We start from the raw sequence: 24,397 nt of genomic DNA on the forward strand, positions 1-24,397 counted from the left end.
CAAATATGTTATCTTGTTTTATTAAAGTTATACTATCTTGAAAATATTTATGTTAAATGGACTAAACTTAATTAGCAAAAACAGGGATTAGGAAATTGAGGTTTAGAAAAAGTAAGGAAAGGGCTATATGTCTTGTGATCAAGAAATTCACAAGTAAATGTTTTGCACCCCGAGTAGTTTCCTTCCTCATTTTGTGTCAGACTTCAAAATTTTGGTCGCGTTGTGCAACATGGTGTTATCACAGGATTTTGTGGTAGGCCCATGCCTCTTTCCTAATGCATCCTCGTCGTGCCTCCACATTTTTGGTTCCCGCTCTACAAATAGGGTGTCCCGAGCTCCCAACAATGCATACTCCACATGGCTTCCCCACATCATTTATAAGATTTTCAATGATCTGGAGCATCTCTTTTCTTCGTCGTGTTGCCATGTGTTCGAGGGTCGGCGACATAGTTTTGTTTTGAATCGCATCGAATATCGAGAATTCATATCGTCAATAGTGCAAGATGATAAGGACAAATTAATGTTACTGACATTTTTGCAGGGTAATAAGAGCATTGAGATCTCCCGACGCACTTAGCACTAGCAGTTGCAGGGGAAGTGCCTGCAACAAGAGGCCGATAGGTGTGATTGTTAAGGAGAATGAATGAGTGATAAAGTTTAGTTAAGGGTAGAATCCTTCAACAGAGTTATACAAAAACAGGTGAGTAGCATGGTGTCCTGAATCACTTAGTTGTTGTTTTTTATAAAGTAAGGTTTTTCAATAAATGAGAGTGCTTAGAAAAGTCAAGGAAAAAGAGACATGAGGTGATTTATGTTGTAGAGTCACACATATTAAAAGTTGTGATATTGATCAATTTATTGTAATATTGAGCAGTATATTCTATCATATAACTGAATAAGAAATTTTTATTAAAGTGAAAGAGTTAATTGTTTGTGTACATATCCCAACCAATGGTTGTTCCCAAATTTTAAAATTTCCACCCACCATCCCCCATGTCGTTGTATGCAGCATGATGTACTTGAAGAATATGTTATGAATACAGTTATACATTTTTGTTTGTAGGCTATAGTGTTCCCAACCAAAAAATTTTGTTGGACCCAGAGTCTTGTTGTTATCCACCCTCCATCCCCCATGCTGGTAAGAGCAACATGTTATATAACCTTTTGTTGAATTGCATGTGATGTATATGATGAAAGACCTGCATCAATTTTTCATTTATATATGTTAGTTTTGGATAATATAAAAAATTGGTGAAGTTAAAAACTTTGAAATTCTTGCAAATTTGAAAGAAAGTATTTTTTAGTAATATAATACCTGATGAATTTGTAATTGCATAATTGGAATTTCCTTTATGATGCATGTGATTAGTTGTTTGTTGTGAGGCAGCTTTTGTGCTTAACTTTTGTTTAAGCTTTTTTTGCAGTGAAGAGAACCTGAAAGTGGGAGCGGCTGGTAGAGAGAGAAGGGAGTTAATGTTGAATTGAATAATAGCTACAGATTTAAAACCTTGAGAAAGCATACAGGTACTTTACAGATTGAAAATAAATAGTACAAGAATCTACCTTGCAAAGTGAAACCTTTCACTGCTTGGAGTAGACGGAATAGCCTTGAAAATTGCTTGCAAAGTGTAAGACTCCCACAAACAGTTAAGTAACAGAAACAAAGCAGGAATGCTGCAAGCACATGGTAGGAGAAAATAATCAGTTTATAAACAAAAGGTAATACATAAAAAAAAATGTTTTTAAATAAAACGGAACGTTACCTTGCAACTTCAAACCATTACCGGTGGTAAGTTCACAACGAAGGCAAGTAACCAGCAAAAGAGTCACAACGATAACAAAATTGACCAATCTATGTAAACATTTGCAGAGTGAAAATTGCAGAGTGAAATATTGGCATCAACAAGACAACAAATTACATTTTAAGGTTGCAAACACGCATAAATGATGTTGCCATTCGTGCACAGCCTTGAGGACAAAATCATTAAAGACATCATTAAAGACAACATCTCTTGGGAAGCGGACCGCAAAACACTTATAAGTTAAACCAGAATTTAATTAACAATAGAATGGTCAAAACCTAAATACTTGTCAAAGTACCATAACCAAAGTAACAATCCTAAGAACACACCATACCCTAAAATAACAAATCAATGTGTCAAATTGAACAGGTTTGTTGGAAACTAGAAGTGGTGAAAACTGCGAACAGTGAGAGAACATGAACAAAGAAAGAAACCTGAAAGCAGAGGACAGAATATTTGAAGAGTGTTACATACCTTCAAATTATTGAACTTGGTGTATTGGTTCTTGTTTTTTTTTAAAGCTAATGTTCATAAAGTGTAAAACCTGTGAAATGGAAGAGGTGTAGTTAAAGAAGAATCTTGTATCTATACATTATTAGTTAATATTAAATGTATTGAACAAGTGAAATGGTAGAGAGAATGTTGTATTAGTACATAGTATAATGCTTACCAATTGCAAACAATGTTGCAGTGAGTGAATAACATGACAAACTATTATATGTGTTAACACCTGTTAAAGAATAATGGTTGTGAAGAATCTTGTATTAGTACATCATTAGTTAATATTAAATGTATTGAACAAGTGATATGGAAGAGAGAATCTATAATAGTACATGAAAGTAACAAAATTGTTGAATAGGGAGCAGGTGTTACGTTTGTACCATTTTTCTTGCAGAGTTGCAGTATGCAAAAGGGTTGTCCAGTTCTACAGTCATTCATTGTGTTGTAGATCCTGGAAAGTAGAAATATAGTTTTGTGATTGGTGAAAATTGTGAACAGTTAGAGAACATGAACAAAGTAACAAACGTGAAAGTAGAGGACATGAAATTTGAAGATTGTTACATACCTTTAAATTACCGAACTTGGTGTATTGGATTTTGTTATTTTTGAAAGTTAATGACCATAAAGTGTAAAACTTGTGAAATGGAAGAGGTGCAGTTAAAGAAGAATCTTGTAGTTGTACATTATTACTTAATATTAAATCTATTGAACAACTGAAATGGTAGAGAGAATGTTGTATTGGTACATTCCATAATACTTACCATTTGTAAATAGTGTTGTTGTGAGTAAATGACATGACAAATCATTATGTGTGTAATACCTATTAAAGTACAACATTAGTCAGTATTAAATGTATTGAACAAGTGATATGGAAGAGAGAATCTTGTAATAGTACATGAAAGTAACGAAATTTGCGAACAGGGAGTAGGTGTTACGTGTGTGCCTTTTCTCTTGCAGACTTGGGCTTTGGAAAAGGGCTCTTCACTTCTACAGTCATTCATTGTGTTGTGGATCCTGGGAAGTAGAAATATTGTTTTGTGATGATATAGTGAAAAGAAGATATACAACAGATGAAAACACAATAAAGATTAGATTTGCATACCTGATTCTGTTTGTTCTATAGGTATGCTTGTTCTGTGTTGTGTGAAAGCTCTTGCAACCAGCCTTCCTCTGCCTTTCGAAGTACTGTTGATATTGCACCTTTCAATCGGGAGTACCTTTGGTAGTTGAAGTCTGGTTGTATACGTAGATGTTCAATTGCTTTTACTCTTGAAAGGGCTGTGAATGTTAGGCCTTGTTTCTCTGTTTTGTCGATGTCAACTGTGGCCAAGTCTAGTGTCAACCCCTGTGATTTGTGAATTGTAATGCCCCATGCCATTGCTAGTGGAATTTGTGTTATGTTTCCTCTAGTAATTGGTGGAATTGGGACATGTTTTGCATTGTGTGGATCCCATGAAGGCCCAGTATAATGTTTGAAGAGAACAACAACATATTTTGACAAATCAGGTGGTTTCGAACCTGCAGTGTAGACAATTTGTTTGATCTGGCCCAAAGCACCATTTACAAGGCCAACTTCTATCCATAGATTTGCAATAAGCATAATTTCCTGGTCTATGGAAAGAAGAATTTCAAATGCTAGTTGTTCATCTTGGTGTGCCTGCTTATCTCTTTGATGTGCAATGATTGTTGTTGCACGTGCAATGGGCGAGTGCAATTGTGTTAACATTTTTATGTTGTGTGCACTTGAAGCTACATTTGTTGCAAACAAATGCTTCTGTTGGATGAAGTGATTATTTTCATCGAGTGACAAAGCATGGGTTGACCGCAACTGGAGGGATTCCCAATCTATTTGCAATGGTGTTGAGTTGCGGATGTTAAGCAATATTTCACGAAATCTTATGTGTGAAGAACTTGTGCCTTGTTGACGAAATGGAATATCCAAGGTGACAACAGTATTGAATGTGTGCCATAGAGCTAGTGCCATTGAGTGAGATGCATATAATGGCCTATCCATAACTGGCGGAAGCTGTACAAGATCACCAACCAAAATGACTGAGATATCTACAAATGATTCATGTTGTCTGCTGGGAAAAGCTTCTCACAATCTTTTATCAATCTTAATGAGTAATTGAGGGCCAACAAAGCTCATTTCATCTATTAAAATGTATGTAAGTGTTTGCATTGCTCTTGGAACATTAATAGGGAATGGCCTGTTAAGGGTTTGTACTCGTGAATGGGTATACGGAGGACAGCATGGATTGTGGTTGCTTGGATATTATATGCGGAGACACCTGTTGGTGCTAGTACAAGCAAAGGGCATTGTGCATGTTCTGTATTTGAATTTAATTGTTTGCGTATGCAGTCAATAAGAAATGATTTTCCAGTTCCTGCATTGCCTTGAATGATTAATCATAATGGTGAAGAATGCAGGTTGTGGTCAGCATGAGATTTAATAATATCAAGTGCAATCATTTGGTTTTGTGCAAGCTCATAGTTAGTAGGTGCATTTAAATGTGGGTTCGCAAGATTGTGGGGTGCTTGGCTTTTCTCTGTGAGAATAAAATTAAATGCTTTTGAATGCAGTGGCTCATCAGGTATAGACGCAGTCCAATCAAACTGTAGATCAAAATCACGTTTTCCAAGCAGTTGAAGAGCTGCAACGTTGAAGTTGTTTGATGCTCCCATTTGTGACAAAAACTCCCATTCGTACAACCCTTCCTAAGTTGACTGATGAATATCTTTCGATTGTAGGCCTTCACCATTTTCTATGGTAATGTGTTCTTCAAAACCATTTACATGCCATCGGATGTAATCTGTACTTTGAAGAGCTTTCCAATTTATGATAATTTCTTTAGGTGAGTTCCCTATATGTAGAGGAATAATTTGAAATGGTTTGTAAAGAAGCAATTCGCTCCAACAGAAACTTTCAAAACTATTGTCCTCTTCTAAAGGTAATGATTTGTGTTGTGGGTAGACATTTACAATTGCGGGTACCTTTCTTTTCATCCATTTACATGATTTACAGTGCTCAGAGAATGTATATAGCTGGGCTGAACGAAGCAGAGTCAGGTTTGCTAATTCTGATGGTCGTTTCATGTAGTTTGAGATATAAGATATTGAGGTTTGAGATTCTTCATCACAATTAGATATGTGTTGGAAGATTCTTTTACCAACATTCAGTGTTACAAATTGGCATGTACAAGATATCAATGGGAGTTTTAGCAGCATGTGACAAGTTTCTTATGCGCTAATGTCCCTATCGGGAACTATTCCCATGAGCAGCCTTTGGTATGCCAACAGGATTATATCATCTGAATTCATTGATTCAACTATACGTTTCAAGATATCAATATAACTTTCTAACTTTTGTTCAGTTTTTTATGCCTACTTTGAAATATATTGTAGAACTGCTTTCTTGGAGCAGACAGGCTGACAGTCAACATTTGCTCTCCATATGGCGAGCATTGTAGGGTTGTGTACATTTAGGCAGCTATCATTCCTTGCTAGTTTGTATGATGGGTTATTGTTGTGGTCTAATATTAGTAAGGATTCAGGTTGTTTAGGCCAAGGAGCTTTGTATCGGCATTGAAGGATTGAGTTCTTTTTCCTCAAGCAGGTATACTCTGAACACTTTGTATGTCATTGAACAGCATTGAGTAACTCAGTGTAATCAATACAAGGATCTGATTTGAATATGATCTCTGTATCTGCAAGGCATGGATCTGAAATTGTAGGCATATATTGTTTGTTCAAGCGAGCCTCTTCAGGACGTGGATTCCATGCTGTGATGTACTGGTCAAAGAACTGTTTTATTGATTGGATATTTGCATGATCTGACCAGTTAAGGTTATCAACATTTGGTGCTTGTGGCAACCAAAGAAAGCCATGTATATGTGCAGAGCCTTGATGTTGCCATTCATATCTGTACCAGTGGTCAATACTTTTCAGTTCTTTCACAATGACTTCATCACGAAAGATTTGAAATCTTAAGTGTAAGTATAAAGTTGTAATGTGAGGATTATTGATTAAATTTTCTGTAAATTGTCTTTTGTTGTTAGGTGTAGTAGTTGACTTTGACTTTGGTAATAACTTATGCAAGTCTAGCCATTTTGTGTCAGCTGAGCTTAAGGTGAAGAACAGTGTAGGTGCACCTAATTGTTCTATCATTGATGTAAGGTCACACCAGGACTTGCTCCAAAATGCTCGTGTACCACGCAATGAGGCTGCATATCGCATGATATAATTTGGTAATTCACTTGACGGTGTGTTTTGCAAGTATTCCTTTAGGCCATATATATTTTGGGGAAGATTATCTTGCAGATTAGTCTTTATGAAGACAGAAGCTGATTGTTGGGATCGATGTCTCATCATGAGATTGTAGATATAATATTTAAAGTGAACATGTTGCCCAAATCTTTGATCATAGTATTTGATCAAGTGTAAAGCATATTCATGTAAATGCACTTGGTTTGCTCTTTGTTGTAGTGGTAAAGCTATTCTAGTAGGGAAAAGCGTTGGGAATGCCATGGAAAGGAGGCCCTCAGTATTGTACTCATTGATAGGTGATGCACTAATTTGTGGCCAAGGAATAACATTGTTGATGTTGTTATCTAGATGGAGGATGTTTTTTATTGCATCAAGTTCTGGTATTGATGATGGTAGTTGTGGGACAAATGAGGAACTAGTCTCCCTGATTTATTCTTCGTTGTCAATATCCGGTTCAGTAGAGGTATCTTCAACAACATCTTCTTGCGGGGAATGTACTGAATGTAGTAGCTCTGTAATGTCAGCGGTTTACTCTAGCAATTGAAGCACTGCATCTGGATCAATGACTACATCCTTGTAGTATTGATCATGTTCCATTTTGTAAGCCAATGCATTCATGACGTGAAATCTATTCACGTAACAGTCATAAGTTAAACCTTGGGAATTTGTTCTACGGACAATTAGAATTTCTAATTGGTTAATATGTCGAGGTAATGTTATTACAATATCAGAAATATCTTGTGGGAAGTTTATTGTATGGCCAAAATATTTGTATTGGCCTCCCCTTGCATGTGTTACTTGTAAAACAGGGGCAATTCTTGATATGAGCATTTCTTCTACCTGAGAGAGAGACTTTAAAATAGAAGGTTGCTCACCTGGGTCCATATTGTTCGATAATGAGAAGCGGTGGAGGCCTTTTTCACCATAACATCTCATGCACACAACTACATGATTGAGTTTTTTAATAGTCATGCCCACATACATTTCTTTGCAAACAGAACATGGTTGTGTGACCTCCAACATATCAATCTTTTTCCAGAAATTAGACAACATATTTTGAAACGAAGCAGCCTTCATACCAAGTTCAGGAGCTAGTAGAAAATATTTGATTGAGATTAATTTTCTCAAGATCAGTATTTTTTGTTTCTAATAACTGTCTTGAGTTATTGCAAGGTCTATGAAGTGCATGACGCTTCAGTTGTCATTTCTTGGAGATATCAGCTCTGTTCTTTGCATAATAAGTTCTATTGGTCTCGCTTCTCCTCAATTTGATAGCATCAATTTCTTGAGGGCAAGGCTGGATAGATATCTAAAATTTTAAAGAGAGCAGAGGTATGTCAGAATTTTCATAATTGAAGGTAGTTAACTTTGAAGCATGTATGAAGAATGTATAAGAATTGAAAATTGCTTTATGTATGCTTATGTGATTTCAGAGGATTTGTTCTGTATGTAAACTGCTTTTGTTGTGATTATTTGTATCTGTAATTATCTGTTCTGTTGTTTTGTTGCTCTCGTTGGCTCAACTTATATGTACAGCTTTACTTGAAATATATGGGTTGTGGAAAGCCATATATTGACTTTCTAGTGTTGTACTGCGTAAATATGCTGCTACTAGCAAGTTGGTTTTGCAAAAGGTAGCATTGTCATATAGCTATGTATAGATATAGTATTTTTTTATGTTTTATGATTTTAAAAGAATGATTGTAATATAGGTATGCACAACTATAGTAAATTCTGATACATACAGATGTATGTATACATATACACATGTACATATACATATAATTTAAAAATTCAAGGTTTTGTATATGAACATATGCACATATATAAGTACATGTATATATCAAAAATACTATAACTATGAATACTTATATATAGTTATGTATTGTATTGTTAAACAGATAGGTATAAGACCAGAAAAAGAATAATATACGTACATATATGTCTAATTTATTTGCAAACAACATAGTGTTAACACATTTAAAACTAAAGACTATGACTGAAAATAACTAATGTCAAGAGGAAAAGCTTTCAAATAGATAATTGGTAGATGTAAGAAATGTCCATATAGATATTTATAGAAGCAGCCTTGTCTTTGTAAAACGTACTTGTTTATATATGTAAAAGTATTAAATATGGAAATTAGGTAATAGTATAATTGTATTGTAAACTGCAAAGTTTAATAATTAGAAAAGATCCGTTATAATTTTAAGTCTTTGTACTTAGGCAGGCAATTTTTGCAAGTAATGCATGGCACTCAGCTTTGAAGTTAACAGGAGCAACTTTGTTGACTGTCACTTTCATCTTCATTTCTGAATTATATGTCTCAGTAGAAACCAACATTGTGAATGAATAGTAACATGACAATAGTCTCTTGATCACTGAGGAAGGTGTCTCTGTTGTTGTTGCATTGTTTTGGAGTGCATAGATTTGTTTTGTAGTTGTGTGTAGCAAGTGAATGCCACCCTCATCAAATGCAGTGGCCCATAGGGTACCTGTGGCATCTTGCAACTTTAGAGGCAAGAGGTAACTATAATTGTAGTCTTGCATAGTCATTTGACATCTAGAGCAGAACCAAGAGTCATTAGCATGCTGTGTACACTTTTTCTTGCAAGGCCTTCCATTGACTATTAGTGGGCAAGCTGCGTTATAGAAATTTTGGTCATTGACGTTCACAAAGCGCAGAACAGCTAGCAATGTTGTCTGAATTGTTTCTGGTCTGATGCTCATCTGCTCACGGATTGAAGAAATTGTCATTCTAGTATATCTGCCATCTATGTGGATAGTTTGTGCAACCAAGGGTACAACAAGCAAAGGGTCCTTTCCTCTTAATGTTAGAAGCTCTGCTTCTGGAAAACTTGGGTTGATATGTAATGTTGTTGCAGCTGTTATGTTTATAAGCTTCCCATTGAAATAGCCAACACGAGCATTACGTAAAGCAAGGATAAGCATACTATCATTGGTCAACATATTTTTCAATTCCAGGCCCTTTTGTTCTGCCATTGGACCCCATAAGTTGATGTCAATTGTTGAACTAGATAGATCATTAATTTTCACCACACGTTTTTGTGTTTGACTGCCATCTTTCCTGTGTATAGGAATGATAACTCCAACATATAGAACAAGACCAATTATGTCAACCAGCGTGTTATTTGTTAGATGAAACAATTCACTAATGGGCGTGAAAGGAGGAATTTGTTGATCTGGTTGTTCTTCGTTGGTGCAGTGTTTTAGTATGGATGTATCAGACAACGTGATTTCTAGATGGTTGCTTAGTTTGTTGTACCTTGCATTTGCCTCCTTAACAGATCCTTTTGAAATAATATAATGTGAACCTATGTCCACACGGTTAGAGTGTAACTTAGCTATCTCATCAAAACATGTAATTCTAATTTCAGAACCATCACAATCAACAATGTCAAAGCTAAAGACATGGCCATTTTTGGTCGCTGTGCTATATGCCTTAATAGGCCGTTTATGAGTAACTCTCCCTTTGATAGTCCATTTATTTTGGTATGGATTCAAAGTTTTGATAGGGCTTATATTTGGAGAATTTGTTGTTTGTGGGGATGGCAATTCAGTTGCAAACCGAAGAGAGCGTTTAGATGGTGATGGTCTATCCTCAAACATAATTTCTGGTTGTTGTTCTTTGAATAGATATTCTGGTTTACCAAAGAACGGGCAATCAGTTTGTTTCACTTCCAAACTAAGTATTACAATAGTCCTGTGAAAACAAAAGACTTCTTCTTAAATTACTGCTCATTATACATAAACAAAATTTAAAAAAGATGAAACATATTGTATTTAATAATCATAGTTGATTTCCTACCTTGTGTTCCATATGTATCAGCATGTATAGGTCGATAACTGGACTATTGTGCCTAATTTTAGAATGTCTAAATCTATCAGAGTAGCATGTTTAGAAGGCAAGATTGCCAACTGCATGTATGTGCCATCAGATAAGACTAATTTATGTCTGTCGGTATCATCTTTGTTGTTTTGCATTTTCTGAAATGACAAGACTTGTAGCAATGCTGAAGGAAGGTCATCCCCAGCATTGATAGATTGAATTGCAAAAGGGGTAGGGACATACTCTTGGTTTTTTGCCTACAAAAAATAATATGAATATAGAGGATTTAATTTTAACGGCAACCAGCTCATATATTTCCTTACTTGTTAATGTAAAGCTTGTCTTAGTAAATGATGTAATCAAGCTATGTTATGTATAGAGTATGAATCTACTTTTGTACTATGCCATCCAAAAAGTATGCATGTGGTAATGAAAAGGATGGTATGGAAAAGACCAATGAACTGTCCAAAAAAAGAGCATAAAAGCTTTCTATATTGAAAAGTTTTCATAATTTAGCTTACCAAATTATCAATAGTGGAGTGCTCTATGGATTCAGAGGTAGCTGCTGAAGATGCCATTGTGCATATATACCTTTTGAGAATTAAAAGTAAATTATAAGCATGATGAATTGTAGTTCTTATATCAGAATACAATCACAACATGATGTAAGCTTATCAAAGGTATATATGCACAAGCAATGTAAAATTAAGTGAGCATAGACTAACGTTGTTACAGTTTTTTTTTGTTCCATATGGTAAGGAATTGATCATAATGTGATTGAAACATGCATTGAAAGCGATAATTGGTCATATGCTCATAAGCTCGGAAAACATTGAATATGACATAATGATTTATATATTTGAGAGCATATTAACAAAATATGAGTTTATCTAATCAAAGATCTTTGAAAATATGGGATGCCTATGTTTGTTTCAAATGTTAACCAAAAAAAGAATGTAACGTTTCAAAGATTGAATAATTACAACAACATAGGATCAACCCAAGCAACCCATCCAAGGTCGTTATCACTCCATTTAAATACTTTGTCTCCCAATGTGAAAATAACCATTGGATCAACTAATTGTTCAGTAGTTGGTATTGGGAAAGGTGCTACTTCAATACGATCTATGGTTGTTACAACACTAGAAGATGTAGAGGATTTATGTTCATAGTGGGCAATTATCTTTCTGAGGTTACTCTTTAGCTTGTTTCTTTCTTGCAACATGCTTTCAATTACAGTGTTGATGTCCTCTGTTGCTTTCAAACTTGTATCCATTGTTGAAATTTGATAGTGTTAGTGTGCCTGTTTTCTGTTTTAATGACAAAGTGGAAATGCATCACTACAAAAAGTGAACATACAAGAATAATAGAGCAAATCTTTAAGTAGATCACATATTTTTTTGTCAACCATAATGAATTTACTATTAACTAACTCTAAAAACTTGTAATAATTATGGCAACACGTTAAGTTTTGTAAATTGTCTAATGAGTCAACATACAAAGCTTTCACTTTGCAAGAGAAGTGCTTAGTTGCATTTATTTTAAAGTATATATATATATAGGTATAGGTATACATGTGTATATTAGAGTACATAGATGTATATATATACATCTGATATATATATACATATATATATCTATATGTATATGTATACATGGATACATATTTAAGTATGAACATGAATGCTTTCAGTGTGCAACGTAAGTATCCAATTTTACAGTTGTCACAAAACCAGAATTATAAACATCAATTACAATATATTAATTTTCTAAATATGAAACATTTCTCAGTGGTTACTTAACTTGGAGATTAAAAGCCTTCATGTGCACAAAGTCAGTTATCTGATTTGTGTTACCCTGACCAAATATTTCGTGAACCAATGTTGTCTTGTGGTCATCTCCGTACGTGGGCTATATTGGCAAAGCAACACTATCTTTAATGATTTCATCTAAAGGCTGTGCATGAAAGTCGGCATTCTCTATGGCTGGTTGCAACCTTAAAATCTAATTTGTTTTGTTGTTGTCAACAATATTTTGGTCTTCTTTTTTTGCTCTATAAATTTCCACAAAAGGTTATTAGCTTTTGTTCTTGTTGTGACTGTTTTATGCTCTATTTCCCAAGTGATGTTGTCTTTAATGATGTCTTTAATGATTTTGTCCTCAAGGCTGTGCATGAATGTCGACCTTCTTTATGGGTGTTTGCAACCTTAAAATGGAATTTGTTTTGTTGTTGTTGCCAATATTTCGCTCTGCAATTTTCGCTCTTGAAATGTTTGCATAGATTGTTGGGTTTTGTTCTCGTTGTGATTGTTTTACTAGCCTTCCTTGTGAGCTTCACACCGTTAACAGTTTGAAGTTTCAAGGTAAGGTTCCATTTTTTTTTAATACGTTTTTATTTTGTATTGCATTTTCGTTTATAGCCTGTTTTTTTTCTCCTTCCGTGTGCTTGCAGGGTTGCTACTTTGTTTATGTTATTTAACTATTTGTGGATGTGACTACTTTCAGACTACAACATAGAGTACACTATGTACATATACATACACACATGTCTATATGTACATACATGCATATATATATGCGTACATGTGTGTATTGATATACATGTATAGATGCCTACACATGCATGTATGTATATATATGTACATATGCGTATGCACATATATATACAATTTGTTTATGTTTTTTTACAAACTTTACAATGGATCCATTAAAACAGAGATTAAATAAAACTGTATATACACATGTATATATATACGTACACGTGTATATATATATATTGATACTCTAACAATTTCTTAATCTCTGCACACATAAATAACGTCGACAATCATGCACAGGAAAACATTCTTGACAAGAGCAAATGAAATTAGATTTTAGGGATCTAACCAGCAACCTGTTTGATTCGGCTCCTTTATGAGCTTCACGACTTGAATGCTTTAATGTTCTTGCAGGGTTGTTTGTTTGGTTATATTGTTTAGGTTTATTTATGTTGTTTAACTATTTGTGGTTGTTGTAGACAATATTTCGCTGTGTAAATCTTCACATAAGGTTGTATATAGTTGTGGAGTTAGGTTTTGTTCTGGTTATGATAGTTTGATACGGTTTCTTTGTGAGATCCACACCATGAATGGTTTGAATTTGGAAGGTAAGCTTGGGTTTTATTTAAACTCTTTTTTCTTTTGTAGTGCATTTTGTGTATGGTCTACTTATTTTCTCCTTTCCTCTGCTTGCAAGGTTGTCTTATTGTAAGTATTTTGCTCTGTATATTTTCTTGTAATTTTTCATTTAGTCTTAGGTTTTGTTTTAGTTGTGAGTATTTATTGCTCTGTGCACACGAAGTCTTTTAATTAGTAAGATAAATTGATAAAATGGTATATATATGTAGATCATGTGTTTTACACTGTAAGAATTCTCAGACTACAACATAGAGTACTCTATGTATATATGCATACGCACATGTCTATATATATATATATATATTTGTGTGTGTGTGTGTATTGATATACACACATAGATGCCTACACATACATGTATGTACATATATGTACATATGTGTATGCACATATACATATAACAGTACTTCAATGTCTTCTATATATATATATATATATATATATATATATATATATATATATATACAGTTTGTGCTACATTCACACTACAGTGTAGTCTTGCATCGAGAAAAATATATATACGTACATGTGTATATGCACACACACACACACACACACACACACACATATATATATATATATATATACATACATACATATATATACATACATACATATATGTGTATATATATATACATATATATGTATATATAGAGAGATATATACATATATTGGTACTCTAACAATTTCTTAATATTTGCACACATAAAGAACGTTGACAATCATGCACAGACTTGGGGACAAAATCATTAAAGACAACATTGTTTGAGAAACAGAGCACATGCATGGAGATGGCCATAGGCAAATATTCTTGACAACAACAAAAGAAATTAGATTTTATGGATCTAACCAGCAAACGGAAAAAATTCTAACGTAAGGCAGAATTTCATTAGTAACAGAATGGTCAAAACCTAAATACCTGGCAAAGTGAACAGAGACGATGCAGACTGAAAGTAATCACATCCACAAACACTTAAATAACATAACAAAAGTAAGAATCCTGCAAGCACAGCATACGCAAAAATGAGGATGGTATCAAATAATGCATTACAAATTTTAAAAATTTTAAAAACAAAATAAATAAGTACCTGGCAACGTAAAACCATTAACGCCAACAACCTCAGAAACAAGCCCAATAAAAGAGTTCGCATTGGTGCACATAACCGGGCACGAAAAGATTAAAACAAAGTAACAAACTTAAATGAATAAATATCTCCAAATAGCAAAAGCAAACTAAAACCCTTTTGACCTACAACAAAAGACACAAAGTAGCAACCTTGCAACTACACTAAACTGAGAAATAACCAGAGTATAGAAAAATGGACTACAAAACAAAAAAGAATCTAACCAAAAGAAGAACTTACCTTGCAAATTCAATTCATTCGCCGAGAGTGACAACAAAACCTAAGTCAACAACTATATCCAAAGCAATGTGAAAGTGCATAGCAAACTAAAAGTAGTCACGGCCACAAACAGTTAAATAACATAGACAAAGTAATACCCCTGCAAGCAAAGCCTAGGAGGAAATAAGCAGACTATAATAAAAAAGCATTACAAAACCGGAAAAAAATTTAATAAAATAAATGGTTACCTTAAGAATTCAAACCATTCACGGTCGATGACTATATGCAACCTTATGCGAATATTTGCAGACCGAAACATTGCCAACAACGACAAAACCAATTAGATTTTAGGGTTCCAATGGCGCATAAAGAATCTAAATAAAATGGGAACTAAAGCCCACAACACACGGAACCACAAAATAAACAAGCTATAAACAAAATGGAATACAAAAGGAAAACATATTTAAAAAAAACATAAGCTTACCTTGCAACTTCAAACCAGTAACGGTGCCAAGCTCAAAAGGAAGCTATGCGAACATTTGCAGAGCAAAAATTGCAGAGCGAAATATTCGAACAAATCCCAACAATCTATGCCAACATTTCCACAGCAAAAATTGCAGAGCAAAATACTCGAACAAAGGGCAACAGTCTATGTGAACATTTGCAGAGCGTAAATTGCAAAGCGTAAATTGCAGAGCGAAATATCGACGACAACAACAAAACAAACAACATTTTAGGGTTGCCAACACGCATAAAGAACGTCAACATTTGTGCACAGCCTCGAGGACAAAATCATTAAAGATATCATTAAACACAGCAATTTCAATAGTCACGGCCACAAACAGTTAAATAACATAAACAAACAAACAACCCTGCAAGCACATCAAAGCATTCAAGGCATAAAGCTCATAAAGGAGTCTAATAAAACAGGCATGACCACAACAAAACCTAACTGCACCACTACATACAAATGCATGCGAACAATAAAACAAATTAAATATCACAAACCGATAATTTTGTAAGCACACAGAAGGAAAAACTAAGTAAAATGCATTGCAAAGAGGAAAAGCAAACAAATAATATAGAGAACTACCTTGCAAATTCAAACCTTTCACAGCTTGGAACAACCTCGAAAATTGCTTCCAAACTAGAAGGACCGAGGCCCACAAACAGCTAAGCAACAGAAACAGAGGAGCGACCCTGCAACCACGCAGAAGCACAAAATAAATAGGGCATAAACAGAATGGAATATGAAAGAAAGACATATCTAAAAAAAATAGAACCTTACCTTACAACTTCAAACCATTTACGGTGTCAACCTCAGAAGGAAGGCCAGTAAAATAGTCACAACGAGAACCAAACGTAACCACCAAAACGGTCAGAATGAGAACAAAACCCAACAATCTATGCAAACATTTGCAGAGCCAAAATTGCAGAGTGAACTATTCGAACAGAACCCAACAATCTATGCGAACATTTCCAGAGCAAAAATTGCAGAATGAGATATTGGAACAAAATCCAACAATCTATGTGAACATTTCCAAGCGAAAGTTGCAGAGTGAAATATTGCCCACAACACACGGAACCACAAAATAAACAAGCTATAAACAAAATGGAATACAAAAGGAAAACGTATTTTAAAAAAATGGAAGCGTACCTTGCAACTTCAAACCAGTAACGTTGCCAAGAAACAACCTTGCAAGCACATCAAAGCATTCAAGGCATAAAGCTCATAAAGGAGCCTAATAAAACAGGCATGACCACAACAAAACCTAACTGCACCACTACATACAAACACATGCGAACAATAAAACAAATTAAATATCACAAACCGACAATTCTGTAAGCACACAGAAGGAAAAACTAAGTAAAATGCATTACAAAAAGGAAAAGGAAACAAATAATACAGAAAACTACCTTGCAAATTCAAACCTTTCACGGCTTGGAACAACGTCAAAAATTGCTTCCAAATTGGAACAAGTGACGCCCAAACAGTTAAGCAACAGAAACAGAGGAGCAACCCTGCAAGCACACGGAAGCACAAAATAAATAGGCCATAAACAGAATGGAATACGAAAGAAAGACATATCTAAAAAAAACACAACCTTACCTTATAACTTCAAACCATTTACGGTGTCAACGTCAGAAGGAAGGCCAGTAAAATAGTCACAACAAGAACCAAACGTAACCACCAAAATAGTCAGAACGAGAACAAAACCCAACAATCTATGCGAACATTTGAAGAGCCGGAATTGCAGAGCGAAGTATTCGAACAGAACCCAACAACCTATGCGAACATTTCCAGAGCGAAAATTGTAGAATGATATATTGGAACAAAACCCAACAATCTATGCGAACATTTCCAAGCGAAAGTTGCAAAGCGAAATATTGCCCACAACACACGGAACCACAAAATAAACAAGCTATAAACAAAATGGAATACAAAAGGAAAATGTATTTTTAAAAAATAGAAGCTTACCGTGCAACTTCAAACCAGTAACGGTGCCAAGCTTAGAAGGAAGCTATGTGAACATTTGCAGAGTGAAAATTGCAGAGCGAAATATTCGAACAAAGCCCAACAATCTATGCCAACATTTCCACAGTGAAAATTGCAGAGAAAAATAATCGAACAAAAGGCAACAGTCTATGCGAACATTTCCAGAGCGTAAATCGCATAGCGTAAATTGCAGAGTGAAATATCAGTGACAACAGCAAAACAAACAACATTTTAGGGTTGCCAACACGCATAAGAACGTCGACATTCGTGCACAGCATCGAGGACAAAATCATTAAAGACATCATTAAACATAGCATTCATTACGAAACAGAGCGCACGCACGGAGAGGAGACACACATGCACCGGGGAAAACACCCTACACGCACGCACAGGAGGAAGAACGTCGTCGGCAAGACATTCCGGCGACCGTTGGAATGTCTTGCAATTTTCCGATGGCTTTCTCCCACTAAAAGCCTATCGGCTTAAAAATATATGAATCGGGATTAGATCAAAAGAAGGTGGTTACATAAACCATCTTAATGGCCATCTACCACCTCATGGTGGCAAAAAAAAAAGTTAAGGTTTCTTGGTTTCTTAAGGTTGTGATCTCAAAGTATAAATAGACGATTTTTCTTTAGAGAGACTTCTATTTTTTCACAATTTAGAGAAAAGACTTATAGACTATGCCATCTTGGCCTCTATGTGTTTTCATCTTTTGATTTGTTTAAAACTATTATGTCAAGATTATTGATGAATGTTTTATGACTCTTATGATTTATATTTATCGAATGCAAGAAACTGAATCGTATTATTATTAACTCTTTTAGTGGCATGTGGATGATATTTGGTTATTGTATCAGGTCAATGTGATTGAGATGTTATTTCAAGTGGTAAATGAAAGGCATATATCCCCTCATGAGTCTTAGTAAATATTTCTACTAAAGATTTCAAATATTCAGCTTTTATGTTTGTAAACTTTAAGGCTCTTGTTCTTCTTCAAAAGAGCGAATTTATTCTATATTCACTTTTATGGATATCATGTTTGCAATTTAGTTGGAGAAGTTCCTAGCATTATAAATTTTGGCATATCATCGTAGTATTAGTTTTGTTTTCATTTCTTCTTTCCCTTTTCACCCCATTTGCAATTACAAAGAGTTGACTTCTAAATTCTTGGAGGTCGTTTCATAGAGAGTGTCAAGTCCCAACTCTATGGAACTTCTCGATTGCCTTGCTTAAGGTATTCAAACCCAATTGGGGATCAACAGTATTTTTTGGCATGCTCGATGGGACTATTGCAAAATAACCTAATTAGAAGTCAAAAAAAGTTGTACGAGCCAAGGACCAGTAGCTAGGTCAAAAATTGCATAAAATTCTAGCTTACTACTATCACCTTTGGTAAATATTAGTAGGTCACAACACTCTATAGTTTGAACTTCTCAAGCCATTACTCAACCTCAAATTCAAATGGTTTCCCTTGCACCACCCCAAAACTTTATTAATTGGAATAGTGGAAGCCCTTTAGCCCTTCCCACTCCGCTTGACCAATGGGACCTTATTCCCTCTTCAGTATTAAAAGCCTTGCCTGAGTTCAGTGGAGAAGAAGGGAAAACCCCTACCAAACACCTGCAGGATGTTGGAGATGTATGTAGAGTCCATTTTGTCACTCAACAAAACATTTCTCTAATATTACTTGCAACATCATTTAAGGGAAAATCTTTAGATTGGTATAGATCTTTAACCCCAAACTCTATATGAGATTGGGATGGCTTTAGGAATGCCTTCTTTACATGGTTCAACAAGAAAGGAGATTGTTCTTCCTTGTTGAACCAATTGATAAATATCAAGAGAGCACCCCAAGAGGTTGTCACCAAATTCAACATGAGATTCCAAAAGACATGGCAATGAATTCCAGTCACTTCTTGGCCACTAACACTATGACCTTTGTTTTCTACCTCAAAGCTTTTAATTCAAATATTTCTTGCTCGAAGGAGCTTCTCTACCACAGTCTTACGAGGTGGTCATCCAAGATGAAAATATTTTAATTGATGTCAAGAAACTCCCTCCAAGGTCACCTATGTTTGTATTCCCATAATATTTCTCCTCCACATCAAGTGATTCTCATCCAAGCATGTCCTCGCCTCTACAATCCATGTAAGTGTAGCCAAATGTGTCAACCCCTGTAGCACCCACTTTTTTATGGAAATGAATGACATGAAAAAAATTCTATGAACCTTCTCAAATGAGATTATCAATATAAAGTTCCAACAAGCTACCCCAACCAGACTACCTTTCCAAAATTACCAAAATGTCAAACCCCTGTATCAATCGATTCAATACCAAGGGGTGACTTGGGGAGAAAGCCAAGGGCAACCTTCGAATCAGATCATGGTTTTCCTTGTTGAGGTAGTATGCCTCAAACTTACTGGTTGGAACCTCTCATAAATGAATAGATTCCTCTGAAGGTTCAGCCTAACTCTTTCAATGTCTTGACAAAGTCGAGTGGAGCTGTGGATTTCGGTGCAACATCTATGTTAAGAAAGACTCTTCAAGCAGTTTGTAGAACTCTCTTATCTTACCGATTTTGTCGAGATAGTTGATGGGTCTTTGCGACATCAAAGAGTTTGGTAAGATGCTTTAGGGCTGGTAGCTAAAAGCATAGTTCTCCATCGAGGCCGTGTGGGATAGCGGTAAGAAAGGTACTTAATCTTTTTTTGCACCCCACACAAGTAGAAGAAAAAGACAAATGATGTTGTGAGATAGCAGGGAGAAAGGAGACTTGGTATCCCTCATTAACCAGTGAGATAGTAAGGACCATAGAGAAAGATCATGAGATACTGAGGAGAAAGGAGAATTTATCTCCCCCACCAACCCACGAGGAAATTAGAAAATAGAAAAGGCATTGTGGGCGAGTGGGGTAGGAGAGGGAAGTCTCTCCTCGTCACCCCATGAGATATTTCCAAAGGTCATGGACCAAGAACGGGCTAGCAGGAAAGGGAAGGCACATGCTTCCCTGCCACCCCGCGAGAGTTTTCTGAAACCTACGAATGAAGCGTAGGATAAACCTGGGGAAGTAAGGAGATCCTTTTCCCCGCCATCTCATGAGAGAATCCTAAAGGTAGTGGGTGAAGAGTGGGATAAATGGGTAGCAAGGAGGTCCTCTCTCCCGTTACCCCACGAGTTGGTCCGAGTGATATCGGTGTGATATTGGAGTTTGCTAAGAAACTTTTAAGGTGTTACGGAGGTAAGGAACTCTTGCTGATAAGTCACGAGACTTAGTGGGGACTATGGTTGACTAGTGTTCTTCTGCTGAGTTGGATGTCAATGGTTGGTCCAAGATGGAGTCCGATGATATTCCACAAAGACTGTTCAATGGAGCCATGGAAACTAAATCGAACCAATTTTGGATAGAGATACAAATTGTTTGAAGAAATGGTTGTAGAGTTAAACAAGTTAGTTGAAGGTGATTGATTGGAGATTCAGTTGAATGCTAAGTTGTAGAACTATTATGACTGTGATCTGTATAGTTTGGATTCAATATGATGTTTGTAACGTTGCTTGAATAGAGACTAAAACAAAGCAGTTAACTTGTATGTAATTAACTTTACTGCAATACAAGTGACATGATTTGGTGTTGGGTTTTTCACCCTTAAGGGTTTTCCCACATGAATTCTTCTGTACTCTCTGTGATTGCAAATCTTGTTGTTTACTCTATTTTCCATTATGTGCATCTTAATGACTGTAATTAGGAATGGAAAGTAATCCTTACTTCTCTCCTCTAAGAATTTCACATTTAGGAAGGCGTTTCCGCACTCTAGTTTCCTTACAAGTGGTATCAGATCCTGGCCAATTGTGTTATCCTTGTGGGTAGGATAGGTTTTTGTGTTAATTTTGCAATGGGAGTTTTGCAGAGAACTTGTGTGTGAAATTGCAAGATTGAAGATGGCGAGCACATCAGGGAGAGAAGACATTGAGAATTTCAATGGTGGAAACTACGAGTTATGGAAATTCAAGATGGAAAACCTATTGGTGGATAGAGACCTCTGGGTTGCAGTGTCTTGAACTAAACCGCTAGGCTATTCGAATCCAAGAACACTGAGAGGGGGGTGAATTAATGTTCCACCAGAATGTTCAATTTTATCCTTATTATAACATGCATTCACCAACTGGTAAACCGGTACATATATAATTGAAAGAAGTAAAGAGATCAATGAAACAATCACACAAATAAACACCATAACACATCAAATTTATACATGGAAAAACTCAAAGAGGAAAAACCATGGTGGGATTCGTGACCCACAATATCAATCCATTGGCCATATGAAAAGATATTACATAATATGGGGGCCTGCACATGCAGAAAGGCTTATCGCCTAGAGCACACTGCTCAACACAAAGAAGTCTCGCTGACTACAATCACTTTGAATAAGAAAACATAAAACTGAACTCATTTAATGCATCTGCTATGCCTGATTGAGTTCCGGTTTAAGATCTGATTATTCTGGTTCTGAAACCCTAAACCCTTACCAAAATATCCTTCGCATTACTGATGTAATCACACAACATCCTCATTACAATCATATTATAAAATGATCTAACAACTGACCTATATATACCCTTACAATCCTTCATGACTCATGTTGACTTATATAGATAATACAAAAATGATTATACATGTCAACTTATTACATATATACATAAATAACAAAATGATTTGTTGATTGCCGAATTGCCCAATGATGTCGGCCTCCTATACCGGTACCCATAGAATCCTTCCTATCGGTGAAGATACCTGTCGGTGCCGATGAAGTGTCTGTCGATGAAGTACCAAACTAAATAAAGAAGCCAGAACATGTTGCCATCAATGACAACATATGAAACCAATCAAATGAGTGTCAATTGTCAACAATCTCCCACTTAGGCATTGATGGCAACACTCATGTCAAAAATGATAATGGTTTGCATCTGTCGGTTTCACCCTGAGCTGAATATTCATCTGCGATCAAGATTTGTACAAATACTCCATATCTCTTGATGTCAAGGATTGATTTTTCACCTATACCTCCCCCTTTGACATCAATGCCAAAAAACACCAAAAATCGGGAGGAAAAATGAAATTTTGTACAAAGAATATGTCCCAAAATACCTTACCGAAGTTGAATATACTTGAAAATTTCCAGATAAGCTTTCTCCAAAAGCTCTAGATAAGTGTCCCAATCAGATTTGAATGTGCCAGATACTGATGCAAGCTCATTAAGTATGTGAACATGGGACTCTTTCTCCTTAATCTTTGTCGGTGTGGGCTTGCCAACCATATCAATGCATTCCTTTTCATGTACACTCAAGAAGTCCAACCAGGGAATCACCAAACCTCTAAGCCCTTTAGCTCTCCTTATGATTTTGTCTCTTTTCCTTTCAAGAGCTGCAATTTGAGCTTCTAATACCAAAATCTGCCCATCTATAGATGTAGTCAAAGAATTGGAACCATCAAAAGAATTGCCTATACCTACAATTTTATCCTGAGAATCTTTAATGCCTTTATCTATATCTGCAGTAAGTAATCTGGTGTTGCAGCATACTCTGTATATATTTATACATTGCCTTAAAGCATTATCAATTAACTTCAGTTTGCCAATAATCTCTTTCTTCTCTGATTCAATCAACTGATCAAAAGTAGCTTTCTTATCTTGAGTGAATCTTTCCAATGCCTTTTAGTTAGATATTTGTTGTAGTGATTGAAAATCCTTAGAATTGTGCTGAGTAATTATTTTGAGCTTGTCGGATGGGCTTGCTCCTTTATCAAACTGGCACTCTGAGACAAGTCTGTGCAAAATTGGAATTGACTGATCAATTATTCCTTTGTCCACTAATCCTTCATTCATCATATTTTGAGCAGCCATCATCATGAGATCAATAAAACTCATCTCAGTTATGCTTGTTTTCTCTACCTGAGAGGTGTCAATTGATAACAAAGATGTGCTCGCTATCGATTCCCTGTCGGATTCCTCTCCCTTTTCCTTTGATGGTTTAATACCTTTAATAACATCCTATTTTGCACCAATGGCTTCGCCACTTGGTGCAATATATGTTACTGTCTGTTCCAAATTAACTATATCCTCAACCTGTACATTCTATGTATCAGCCAGTATATGTACATTATCTACTTATGTCGGTATCTCCTCTTTGTCATGTATATTTGATTCTATTGGGGTCTCTATATCCAATGCCTTAGTATCTTTCAAAATTGTGGGTGAGGTACCCACTATACCTTTTCATTTCCCTTCAGCCAGAATGTCAGTAGTGTTAGTCTTGGCTTTCTGTGAAGAGAAGAAACCAGGGTTGTCAACAAAGAATTGAACCCATGCCTTGTGGGTTTTAGTGATTATTTTATTAACCCTGCCTGCCATAAGGCTAATTATCCTATGATTGTTGTGGAAAATTGTTCTATCTGTAACTTCAATTATCATATGCAACTCATTTGGAGTAATTGATCCACAAGTAGTTAATAACTCTTGAATTTTTATGCTTTTGTCCTCCTCCATAGCGGATAATCTCCTAGCATCTATATTGTCATGCAGTTGAGTCGGTATTTGCTTCTCAATTTCTAATAGAGATTTCTTAAATATATCCAGGTATAACAAAATTGTTTCTTCAATTTCTTTCTGCTCATCATCATCTAAGTGCTTGTAATAATATTGTATATTTTTCAACATACCATCCTTGGTGATTTCATCTATTAGTTCGGCACAAGTCTTGGGAGTGATTATAGATACATTACCAGTAACAATAGCAAGGTCTATGTCATCCTTCTTCTTTCTTCTGCTGGTACCAGATGGTGCAGAAGGTGTAAGAGATGTTTCCTTTGGAGCTCTTTTCTTTGCAGGTTGGTTGGTTGGTACCTTGATTGTGATCTTTCTTACCGGTTGCTTCATTGCTTCCTCCTTAGACTCCTCACCTTTCTTCCT

At 35.6% G+C, this 24,397-nt stretch overlaps 1 protein-coding gene across 1 annotated transcript; it reads right to left on the reverse strand.

Annotated features, from left to right (window-relative positions):
• Window positions 1-8,777: 8,777 nt before the first annotated feature.
• On the reverse strand, window positions 8,778-14,753 carry LOC131875831 (replication protein A 70 kDa DNA-binding subunit A-like). The gene is made up of 3 exons (XM_059220517.1): window positions 14,681-14,753; window positions 14,512-14,592; window positions 8,778-9,904 (listed from the first exon to the last, which is right to left on the reverse strand). The coding sequence occupies exons 1-3, from the start codon at window positions 14,751-14,753 to the stop codon at window positions 8,778-8,780; spliced, it is 1,281 nt and encodes a 426-aa protein (XP_059076500.1).
• Window positions 14,754-24,397: the final 9,644 nt, after the last annotated feature.

The sequence above is a fragment of the Cryptomeria japonica genome, chromosome 5 (genome assembly GCF_030272615.1).
Source record: "Cryptomeria japonica chromosome 5, Sugi_1.0, whole genome shotgun sequence".
In the NCBI taxonomy this organism is placed as follows: domain Eukaryota; kingdom Viridiplantae; phylum Streptophyta; class Pinopsida; order Cupressales; family Cupressaceae; genus Cryptomeria; species Cryptomeria japonica.